The 12,413-nt window shown below is 46.6% G+C and overlaps 1 protein-coding gene across 1 annotated transcript in view; it reads left to right on the plus strand.

Annotated features, from left to right (window-relative positions):
* Positions 1-7,243: 7,243 nt before the first annotated feature.
* Positions 7,244-12,413, plus strand: part of PSMD1 (proteasome 26S subunit, non-ATPase 1) — a 109,317-nt gene continuing 104,147 nt past the window's right edge. The window contains exons 1-3 of the mRNA XM_007184708.3: positions 7,244-7,412; positions 11,474-11,517; positions 12,153-12,226. Of these exons, the coding sequence (XP_007184770.1) occupies positions 7,397-7,412; positions 11,474-11,517; positions 12,153-12,226 (134 nt within the window). The 5' untranslated portion in view covers positions 7,244-7,396. The remainder of the gene's footprint in view (positions 7,413-11,473; positions 11,518-12,152; positions 12,227-12,413) is intronic.

Here is a 12,413-nt window from a genome sequence, read left to right on the forward strand (position 1 = left end):
TTTTTTTAAAAATAAATTTATTTATTTTATTTATTTATTTTTGGCTGCGTTAGGTCTTCGTTGCTGCGCGCAGGCTTTCTTTCTCTAGTTGCCACGAGCGAGGGCTGCTCTTCGTTGCGGTGCGCGGGCTTCTCATTGCGGTGGCTTCTCTTGTTGCAGAGCACAGGCTCTAGGCACGCGGGCTTCAGTAGTTGTGGCTTGTGGGCTCTAGAGCGCAGGCTCGGTAGTTGTGGCGCCCGGGCTTAGTTGCTCCGCGGCATGTGGGATCTTCCCGGACCAGTGATCGAACCTGTGTCCCCTGCATTGGCAGGCGGATTCTTAACCACTGCGCCACCAGGGAAGCCCCAAGACTGGTATTTTTGAAGCTGCTATATTTTTCTATTTCTCTGTTAATTTCTTTGTAATAATTTGGTTGAAGTTTTGTTATTTGATGGGGGGGCGGAAGCTTTTTTTAAGTTAGGAAATTGTCTAAGGCAGAAGTCACAAGACAGTAGCCTCTGCTGTGTTTAAAAATCTTTTGTATTTGTTGCCAACATTTGAAACTTGGGAGATTGCATGTAAAAAAGCTGGTTTTCTGGGTGAAGGATGGGGCATGTTGTCCCCTCCAGTTTCCTGTACCCTCCCACCCACCTCTCCCACTCCTCTGCCTCTCTTCATCTGAATATGCCATGTGCCTGGTCCTGGTCCCGGCGGGCAAGTGAGTTTGCAAGCCTCTGGTATAAAGCGTGGTTTACTCATTATTTTTTCCTTACCTTCAGTTTTTGCTGTGAAGAGTTGAAGAGAGAAGGTCTTTCTTTACTGAGATTTGGGTTCTGCCTCCCAAATGTTAAACGGGACTGAGACCCATCTTTGCTTCCTTGAGAAATGGCTAAGATACGCCCCATCCTTTTAGGAAATGTTGTTGCTGTCTTCTAGCAGACAGAAGAGTTAGGTAGCAGAAGGGATGGCTTTGGCAGTGGGTCTCTTCTCTAGGGACCCTTTACAAGGCACAAAGGTTGGGCTGGGCCTGTCTGAGGGCAGAATGAGGTCAGTGGTACCAGGAGCCATCGGTGAGGGGCCTCCAGTCAGGTCCCCGTGTGGGCTCTTGGGTGCTAATCTTTCTAATATGGCAGTGGTTGTGTTACTTCTGACTTGAATCAATAATTCCTAATATCTAATAAAACCAAACAGTACCTCATTGCTGGCTAATTGGAAACGGAATGGATCTTTCCCTTTATTCTCATAAAAGTGTTCCTTGAAGGGACACTTGGGAGCAAGGCATCTGGTTAAATGGCAGGACCTCTGGAATCGTCTGGCCTAAAGTCCCTCAGTCCTGCCCTGGGTGACATCTCCACAACCCTATTGGCTGGGATTGGAAAACATGTAGCTGGAAAGTGTAAGTAGATATTTAAAAAGAGTTTTTTTTTAAGAGATAGCATTTAACTTGGTATTTATTAGGGTGTGTGTCTGCACACGCGAATGTTTAACGAGATAAAACGGCCTTAACTGAGTCTCAGAGAACCCTTTATACTACGTGCGTCACAGTTTCCTCTCAAAATATTTGTTCACAAGACCTTCTGCACAAGAGTCCCTTGGTTATCACACCAAAGCTTAAGGCAAAGCTGCAAAGGGGTCAAGGGCTGAGGCCCCTACACCTGTGGTCTAAACAAGCCCCTCTTACCGGGGGCAGACCACCTAGGACCCCACCTCCCTGGGGAAGGTTGACAGTGGCCACGTTAACCTGAAAGCAGTCTATACTTCAAAGTGTAGCAGATCCATGCTGCAGGGCTGTCCCTGTGGTCAGGAGGCCGCACTTTGTCCTGTTTGGGTGGCAAACATAGCCAGCACAGTAGAGGAGCCGGTTATTTTGTACCCAAATAACCCCCTTCTGACCTGGTTTTGTGTGTAAGTGGATCAAGGATTGGGACAGATGTGGAAGTTGGCCTGGGCAGCCTGCCATATGCTTACACGTGGAAAGTTCAAGGGGAAATGGAGAAGGCAGGGGTGACTCCCAGGATCCCACACGTATCCCTCTGATGCCTTTGGCCCCTGGGCCAGAGCCCTCTGGTTGCCCTCTATTTGAGGCTGCCTAATACGGAGCAGAAACAGAGACTACCCCACTGGGCCATGCTGTGGTTCACAGGGATCTTGGAATTCGACTCCAAGGGACCACGGTGTGCCACTGGGCGCTAGGGCTGCTGTGGGTCCAGGGCTCTGGCAAGAGAGAGAATCTCGTCTGGCTTCCTCCCTGAGCTGCTCAGCTCCAGCCAGGGCTCCTGCTGCAAGTGCAGACAGTGAATTTCAGAGACCCTCAGGCAGAAATTCAGATTTTCAGTCTCAAGTCACGCTTGTTGCTGTCCTGCTCTGCACTTACGTGGAGTAATTAGGCGCTTAGCTTAGTCCTTGGAGCCAAGCCCTCATAATGAGTCCTGGCTGCAGAAACTGGGTCTCTGTCTTGTCACATGAGTTCTTTCTCTCCCTCACTGGTTAACAAGGTCTTCTCAGAGCAGGGTGTTGCCGCGGATCATTACCCTCACCCCAGAATGCCTTCACCCTGACCTCCCGCCCCTCCCCCGTCCCAGGCGCATAGCCCTCTCCAGAACTCCTAGCTGCGAGGGCAGCCACTCCCAGCCCCTTGATCCCCGACAGAGGTGGGTCTCACTTTCAGATTCTGCCCCCTGATCTGGTCTGGCCCAGTATGTGCCACCAGCAAAGAGCAGCCATGATTGTGAAGCAGGCCAAGGGGCCAGGCCTGAATAGGAGGGCAGAGGGACTGAGACCTCGGGGTGAGTCTAGACCAGCCCCGTCTCAGAAGAACCTACCAGGCACATATGTAGCTTTAAATTTTCTAGTAGCCACATTAGAAAAAAAAATCAAAAGAAACAGGTGAAATTAATTTTACTAACATTTTATTTAGCCCAGTATGTCCAAAATAGTATCATTTCAACTGTAAATATAAAAAAAATTTTTTTAATGAGACATTTTGCATCTCTGAAACCCTGTGAGAATTTTACAGTTACAGCCAATTCAGATATTAAATTTTTATCCAATATACTTAATCTGTATTTAGATTTCATTAAATTTATAGTTGAAAAAATAGATTCACATCCTCAAATTGTTCCAAAGATACTTAAAAAGTTTCCCAATGACTGAATTGGGTACCAGTCTTTAAATTTCAATAAAATAAGATTTTAATTTAAAATCAGTTTCCTGGGTTGCACTAGCCACATTTCAAGTGGCCACCTGGGGCTAGTAGCCACTAGATAGGACAGCCAGAGTGCAGGAGATCTTGCTTGGGGGTTCATTGTGGCTCCTCCCACCCCTGGCCACTTGCCCAGAGCTGGTTGGTCATTATAGACCCTCCCCCCAGCCCCCAGCCACCCCTCCTCCCGCGAGGGAACAGTGGCTTCCAGCATCACTTCATCCAGGGCAGATTTCCGGTTGCCCACGATAGGCGTTGCCCTCCTGGACACTGTCCTTAGAGGGAAGAGAGCCCAGCGTCTCCGATGGCTTCCGGGTTCTTTCGTGCCTCAGTCCATCCAGAACAATTCCAGCCCCAGCCGGGCGTTTCCCTCCAGCCAAGCACCTACCTACGGGAGGCCCGAGTCACCGTCTGCGTTTCACGTTTCTGCTCCCTGAATAAACGCTTTTACTCTAAAAGCACGTGGCCTGAGTGCTGTACAGGAAGCAACCACTAGCCTCGTGGCCAGTTTTATTCCGCGCTGTTCTATGCCAAGCCCTTGATTAGAGCACCTCCCCTCACAGGCGGCGCCAGGTAGGTGGACCAGCCCCCTCTACAGCAGGGCTCAGGTGACCCCAGGGCTGCTGTGCAACAGGGATTTGATCCCTGGTGTCCTGGCACCGACACCCGCCCTTTCCACCTTATCACTGTGCAGCTCAAAAAGCAGTCAAGGGGCTTCCCTGGTGGCGCAGTGGTTGAGAATCCGCCTGCCAATGCAGGGGACACAGGTTCGTGCCCTGGTCTGGGAGGATCCCACATGCCGCGGAGCGACTAAGCCCGTGAGCCACAATTGCTGATCCTGCGCGTCTGGAGCCTGTGCTCCGCAACGGGAGAGGCCACGATAGTGAGAGGCCCGCGCACCGCGATGAAGAGTGGTCCCCACTTGCCGCAACTAGAGAAAGCCCTCACACAGAGACGAAGACCCAACACAGCCATAAATCAATCAATCAATCAATCAATAAAATTAAAACAAAAAGCAGTCAAGCCCAGTTCTTGACAGGAGACCGAGCCCTCCTAAGACCCAGGATTTAAATGCCAGAAGGCTCGCGGGTTGAGGGGATGGGGGTGGGAAGAGGTGGGTGGTCATAGAGCGCTCGCCCCGTCCCATGTGCTCCGCCTTCTGGGGAGCGCTGTGACCACTAGAGGGCGCCGCGCGGGCCAGGGAGGTGCTTCGGCGAAGCTTCGGACTGAATCCTGCTCAAGGTGGGCACATCCGCAAAGAAAAAGCAGGGTCACGGTTTCCTCCCGTCACCCTGACAGAGGCCCCCGCCTAGCGCGTAACTGTGTGAGCCCACAGCTGACCTCTTTTGGGTTTTGAGATCTTTTGTGTTATTCCTATATTTGGAGGGAGATAGTTGTTTATGAACAGAGCACTGGGTAAGAATTCTTTCTGTGGTTTTACTGTGTCCTAAATGTCCTCTAAAAAGAGCTCATTTTAGAGTCTTGGAGAGGGCAGGGGTTTCTGAGACACTGGTCTGAGTTCTAGCCTTGTGCCAATAACTAACTGACCCTGTGTTCATACATTCATCCAACAAATATTTATTGAGCACCAACTATGTGCCTGACCCTGTGCTAGTTACTCTAGGGGACACGGAGATGAATAGATGTGGCTGTGCCCTTGAGTTGTTCCTTGTCCAGCTGGGACATAGACAAGAAAACATGATTAAAACTGTGTGGGGTAAAGGCTGTAAGGGGACACATGGTGGGGTGGTCAAGGAAGTCTTCCTGGAGGAGGTGCTGGGGATGAGGGGGAGAGGCCTTGAAGACAGAGCGGAGGGCAGGTACTGAGGTCAGAGACAAGGTACCATGCCCGCACAGCCTTTCTGGGAATCGGAGCAGTTCAGGATGGCAGGAGTGTGGCACACAGGGCAGAGGGGTGGGACATAAAGATGGAGGGTAAGCAGGGTTGGGTGAAAGTCCTGGAGAAGCTTGGAGGAGACCGTCCCTGCCTTCCTTGTTTTGGGTAGTGCTCCAGGCTAGCTGTGAAGAATGGCCTGGAGAATTGTACGATGGTGAGCAGGAAGTCAAGGCTGTTGGGAACTGTTGCAGCCAGGAAAGAAGAGGGGGAGATGACTAGTGGGTAATGGAGTGAGATGGGAGGCTGGGCTGGTGTGAGAGAGATTAGGGAGGACCAGATCTGGTGCAGACCAGGTACGGGGGGACAGAACAGTCAATGGTGCCCTCTACCCACCCTCTCCCTGGGGGGCCCTGCTTCAGTAGCTGATGGATGCCCTTCATCTCACTGGGATCAAGGCAGGAGACACACATGCAGCAGGGGCAAGGGGGGGCCGCAATGTATGCAGCTTTGAGGTCGTTGAATTAAGGAGCATCAAGCAGAGATGCCTGGTAGGTGTGTGAGTCTGATGCCCTGGAGAGAGGGCAGGGCTGCAGGGGTACATTGTAGGGCCCCCACCTTGTCCATGGCAATCCGAGGCATTGCACTCCCACAGGGAGAACGGGGAGTGAGAGGAAGGCTGTGCACAGAAACAGGGAAGAACAAAGCAGAAGAACAGAGCCCAAGATGGGGACTCGGGGTTTCAAGGAGCAGAGGCAGTGGTCAGAGCTGAGTTTTGAAAAAGATTGCTCTGACTAAAGAGTGCAGAATGGAATGGAGAAGGAGAAGCCAGAGGCCTGGGATAGCAGAATGTCCAAGAAGAGAGGGACCTCTCACAGGGCTCCCATGGGGCTCAGATGAGACTGTGGCAATTACAAGCTCAGCGTCCCAGCCAGAGACAGAATCGTCCTTCCATAGAGAATGTCTTCTTTTTGAAGAGCAGAGATGGCAAACTGGCCACCTCTCTGCTTTAAAACATTTTGAATTAGTTGCCAACATTTTTTTTTGAGATATAATTGACATATAACATTGTATTTGTTTTAGGTGTACAGCCTAACGATTTGGTATTGTGTATGCTGTGAACTGCTTATCACCATAAGTTTAGTTAACATCCGTTACTGCACAAAGTTACAATTTTTTCTTGTGATCAGAACTTTTAAAATTTACTCTCTTAGCAACTTTCTAATATACTGTAAGTGACGACTGTAAGTCGTCATGCTGTACATTCATCCCCAGGACTGATTTATCCTATAAATGGAAGTTTGTACCTTTCCACCCCCTTCACCCATTTCACCCAACTTGCCAACATGTAAAATTCCGAGGATTTCACACAAAATTCTGATTTCTGGCTTTTCTTGGAAAAATCAGAAGCTCTCACGACAGTAGCCCTGCATTTGGCACTGCAACACTGTCGGAGCTAAATTGTTTAGTAAAGCTGGTATAAGACTGCAGATGGCTATCACAACAGGCATTCCAAATTAGATACAATAAAAAACAGGAACCTGTCGCTACAGAGGGAGAGAGGAACTGGTCAGATGTAAGACAAGAATGGAAAATTTGTTTTTCCTTCAGAACACTTTTCACTGTATATCTTTTTATATTTCTGATTTTTAAACCATGTACAGTATTAACTATTCCAAATGTAAATAAAACCCTTCATTGTTCAACTTTATTATAAACCAGTGCTTACTTAGGGATTCATCGTGCTATGATTGTAAAGCATTTATGTTTGGATTTCTTTGGAAGCTGGGCCCTGGTTTTTAAAAATAATGGAAAATCATCCTTCTAAGAAAACGCTCTTTGCCCTCCCGGGATCCCCAAAGGCTTGGCTGGGGCGCGGGGTGGGCGCTGCAGGGAGACTTCCTGAGCAGCAGGTGGCGCTACGAGCCCCGCGAGCACCTCTCCTCAACCCGTTTTTCTCAGCAATGGCGGGTGACGGCGGGGGGGGGGGGGGGGCCTGTCTCTAGGGGTGGCTATTCTGAAGCCTGATCCCAGGTGCGGACGAGGGTTCCCATTCCCGCGGGAGCGCTGACCTCGAGGAGGATTAGAGAACACCATGGAGCTCTCCGTGCACCCTCCCGCGCGAGGCGGGGCGGCAGTGGCGGCATGGAAGACACAGGCCTGGGGAGAATTCGTGCCAGGCGGCAGGCGGGACAGTGGGCAACCCCGAGGCGGGCGGGGTCCTGGGTGAGAAGCGAGCCGGTGGCCTGAAGAGTGACTGAGCCGGGCACCCGGGGAGCCAGGCGGCGCGGCGGAGCGAGCGGCAGGGAGCTGACAGATAGACGGCGCGGCCGGGGCGGCGAGCGAGCGAGCGAGCGGGCGAGCTAGTACGGGGCGCAGCCATGATCACTTCAGCCGGTGAGTGGGATCGCAGCCGGCGCCGAAAGGGAGGAGACGCCACGCCGGCTTTTAGCTGAGTCAGGGCCGGTGACTGGGCACCTCTCGGCGGAGCACCGGCCTGCGCGGCTGCTCACTGCGCGAGGCTCACCCCCCGTGCCGGGGGCTGGTAGTGTGGCCCGGGCTCTCCGGGGGCCCCGCGACCCCCTCCGGCTCGGGGGAATCGCGCTGGGTTGACCGGCTCGTTCTTTCTCCGCAGCCACACCCCCGTTCCCGGACACGAGGGGCTTCCTGGGCCCTTCTCTGACCCCGACGGGTTTTCCTTAATTCCATTCCTCAGGCGGTTGACCATGTGGGGCCGTCCGAGCCCAGCCCTTCCTTGCAGGTGGTTAGGGTGGGATGGTCCCCCCGTGCAGCCGGACTGTAAGGCAGCCCATGCTACTTAAGTACTTCTCGACCTGACTTAGCACTTTTCTCTTTAGAGGGAAATCGAAATTAAATTAGGCTTGAGGCGGGTCGTTTCTGGGTCTGTTCTAAGGATATTTAGTTAAAGCACCCAGAGAACTTTCGTGTTCGGTGAAGACAGCATCCTGAAGGCAGACATTATACTGAGAATCCAACTGTGGTTTTGAGGCTAGATAATGACTAGGCTGCCTTGAAGGAAGAACTCATGGGTGTGCGGGGCAGGTTTCCTGCATTTAACCGTTGTGTGCGTAGATCGTGGAATGACGTTTGCAGCGGCATAAGCTGTAGAAGTCAGGTTTCAAGTGGAGATTTTTAAGCCCCGGCCTGCAGATTGATGTGCACGTAGCTGTCCTCAGCCTTGGTGCCTTTTTTCGTCTCTGCTCACAAACCTTTTTCTCGTCCTGTTTTACTCTACAGTTGCCCCACAAGTGCTTTGCTATAAACAAAGTGATAATCAGAGGACAGTAACTTGTAAGGAGCTCCAAACCATGTGTTTTATAAGGATTGCTTAAAGAAATTGGTGGAGACCCTGGGAGACATAATTGTTCTTTTTAAAGACTTGAAGAGCCGTCACCTGTACATGGGATTAGAGTTTTGTCTCCAGTGGGTGCAGATGATTGGGAGATGAATTTTAGTTCAATGTAAGGAAAAGCTTTTCCATCCAGTCAGAGTTCTCTAAAGAGAAAATTAGCACTAAACTTCTTGCTGCTTGTAAATGTAGGCCTCATTGTTTTTCAGATCCCTCTACTTAGCCCACACCACCTTCATCTCTTGCCTGGCTTGCTTTGACAGCCTTAAGATTTTGTTTTTCCAACAATTACCTCCGTATAGTCCATTCTTCGTGTTGTAGTCAGAGTGTTCTTTTTTAAACCTTAATCACATAATATTATTTTTTTGGTTAAAATCCTTCAGTGGTTTCCATTGTGCTTATAATAAAATCCAGGCTTATAGGCCTACATGATCTGATTCCTGGCTTGTCTTGTACTACTCTTTTCCTCACTATACCCTAATCATACTGGCCTTTCTGTTCCTTGAATATGTCAATTTCTCTCCCCTACCTCAGGCCCTGTCACATTCTTTTCCCCCTTTCTAAACTCCTCTTCCTCAAGTTTTCCCTTAGCTTCTCAATCCATAGCTTCCGCTCAAATGTTAGTCTTTCCTGATCATTCTATTAAAACATGCTGCATCTCTCCCCCTCAGCTGTCCCCTCTCTTCATTACAGTCCTGTAATTACTTTGTTTACTTGCCTGACTACTGTTTTTCTCTCTGTGGTAGAATTTTGGGCGGGAAGCTTTTCATAATTCTTAGAACAACTGCCGAGCAGATGACAGAAGTTCAAAAGTATTTCTCGAATGAAGAAATCAGTTAGCTAATCAAATCAATAAATCAGTCACCAGAGTATTTTAAGTAGAGGCTGAAACAACACTTGGTGGGGATTTAATAGAATTTAAACCTAATGATTTTTGAGGTCTTACTCTGAGACTCGGTGGTGATAGCATAGTGTGTATTCGTTACTGTCATTGGTTACATTTACTGGATTATTTATCAGCTTCTGCTCCAAACCTTTTGTCACCTGGTTTCCTGTCCTTTGGCTCTCTATGGCTTAGGATCTGTCCTGGGTGCTAAACGGAACCTAACAGGTACTAGTTTGGATTAGTTTATTTGTTCATTTATTGGCTAGGCACTTGCAGGGCACTAAGAACACAGTGGTGAAGAAGAGGTCAACATGTACTGTTAAGTTTTTCCAAGAGGTTTGGCTGTGAAAGGGAGCGGAGAGATAGAGATAGGTGGTTGCTGGAGGGAGACATGAGAATGAATTTTTTTTTAACATAATAAAGGAAAATTATGCGTAAAAGCTTTAAAACAATAGTCTCCCACTCCTCTTTTCCCTTTCTCATTCCTTGAGGCAACTGTTTTCAACTTTTAAGCTGTGTCTTCTGGAGCATACCTTTATATTTATAAATAATACGCTATTTAAAATAATGTTGTAAATCGATAGAGCAGCTTTAGGTAATATCTGCTGACTTCATATTATGGCATAAGAGATTTTTTAGCATCCTGAAACATTCCCCATTCCCCAGGTGCACCTCGTCCCCCATCTAAAGGTGAGTTCTGTTGTTTTTAAGATGAGAAATATTTGTGTATGGAGTGTAGGTATTTGATTTAGTTGTGTTCCATGGACAACGGCTGCATTTCTAAGCCAGGACAACCGTATAATACATTAGTCATAAGTGAAACCAAACAGGAGAGTATACAGAAATCCATCACCTCTTTTGGTAAAAGCAGTTCAGACATACCGTTGATTGATGGTAAGGGAATGGGTAGCGTTTTTAGTATTTTGATAAAGCATTCTGCCATTTATGATCTGTTCCACATTTAAGGTACTCTTGTCTATCAGCTCTTCCATGTCACTAGTTCACAATCCCCCTCCCCTCCCCTGATTGCATTCTTTAATCTGTCTTCTCTTCATGCTGTCAGTTCAACCTGTCTGTTCTGGATTTGTTATACCAACCTAGAGTACCAAGAAGTTCCTTTTATCTGCTTTCATGCTTTTTGAACAGTAGTATGCCCTAGCTAGAACCATGGCATAGTTTTGTTTGCTAAATTTTATATCTTTTCCTGTATGGCTCTCTAAAGACAAAGCTATTTGGCGAACCTACACTTACCTGTTAGAAATGGTTACATCTCCTAAGGAAAGTTGCCTTGACACTTTTTGTATCAGCTCACAGTTTCAACTCAGTGTTCTGGAATGATTTTAAGACCTACATGGAAAACATATCTGAGAGACAGTTTAGTTTCCTTCATGGTCCAAGGACGGTAATTTCCCACATCTTTTTTTCTAATAATCCCTTTGCTATATGACTGTATTTCAGGGTGCATTTTTTTGGAGAGGACAGTTATTTCCTTTACTCTCCAGTGTTAGTGCTAATCACCTCAGGGTCACGTGGGGAATGCTGTGCTTCAGTAATTGAAGTCAGAACAAGTGAGATTGCTCATCATTTAGCAGAGCCTTCTAGGTTACTTGTGATACAACAGAGGTGCCTTAATATAGGCATCTTGAAATAATTGAATTATTTTATTCTGTGAGTTGATGACTAAGTACTCCTGCTTTTGTAAATAATTTTATAACTCTTGGTTTATTTTGTGTGAATAATTTTATTCAAAAATTGTGTAGGAAAATTTCTCGTTTTGGTCAGTAAATTAGGCCAGTGATTGTCAAACTGTAATGAATATCAGTATTACAAGGAAGGCTTATGGCTCCATTACTGGACCCCATCCCCACAATTTCTAATTCAGTAGATCTGTGATGGGGCCAAGAATTTTTATTTTTAACAAGTTCCCAGGTAATGCTAATGCTAATGGATCCAGGAACCATGCTTTGAAAACTGTTGAATTAGGCAAATAATGTGATATATATGGTATTATGAGGGTTTGATAACACAGTTAATTCTTAAAATTTGAAATATAAACCTTTTCAGTTTTAAAGAAAAATAATGATTCCTCTAGTGAAGTCACCCCTCAAAAAATACTTTTTTTCCAACTCTGATATATTTTTGACTAAGCGTTAGTTTATCTTAGGATATATATTTCATAATCATATACCTTTTGTCTTATAGCTGGAATAATTTCTCTTCTGGATGAAGAAGAACCACAGCTTAAGGTATGAGTCGAATAAAAATTAACTGGGCTTAATATGAGTACTTCGAAGCTCTTTGAATTTAGTGATATCTGTATATCTTCTTCCATTTAAAATAGCCGTCCTACTTAGTCTATACCTAGTCATTGAAATCTAGCCCGAGGACAGGACAGTATTTTGGCAACAGCAGTGGTTTTCCCTAGAGTTTAACAAAGCTGAGGCAAATGAATCTCAGTGTGGCACCTGGAAACCACCCCGCCACACACCAGTTTTCTTATCAATGGAAATCACAAAAAGTTACTTCTGTATCACACATTTTAAAACTATTTTCATTTGACAAAAATTTGGAATATACTTTGGTTGGCTCTATGCACCTGAATTCATTTATATCCAAACCAGCAGCCTAGAGTCAATCTTATACATACTGTCAAAGAAGAAAAATGTTCAGTATGATAAGGAATGACATTATGTTTTATGATTGAAAACAGAAAGGAAGTGTGTAAGCCCAATGGAAAATATAAGTCAGTTGGTAAACTTTTGTATTTGTCATTTAGTAAATATGACTTAGAATTTGGCCACTGATTTGTTGGAAACTTTTTTTTAAGGAAGTATAATAGTAAGTCTGTCTCAAAATCGAATTTTGGTTTTATCTTCTACAGGAATTTGCACTACACAAATTGAATGCAGTTGTCAATGACTTCTGGGCAGAAATTTCTGAGTCTGTAGACAAAATGTAAGAATTTACTTTATTTCTATAAATTGGAATAAAGTAGATCAACCTTAATTATCTGTGGATGTGGGTCTGTGGCTTATTAATTCATTTAGAAATTTGCTGCCACTAAATTGCGACTTGAGTATTTAGATTTGGAATTTTTAAGGAGAACCACAGTTTGAACTAGGCCTATACTTCCTAATTTCTT

This window comes from Balaenoptera acutorostrata, chromosome 8 (assembly GCF_949987535.1).
Source record: "Balaenoptera acutorostrata chromosome 8, mBalAcu1.1, whole genome shotgun sequence".
NCBI lineage: Eukaryota > Metazoa > Chordata > Mammalia > Artiodactyla > Balaenopteridae > Balaenoptera > Balaenoptera acutorostrata.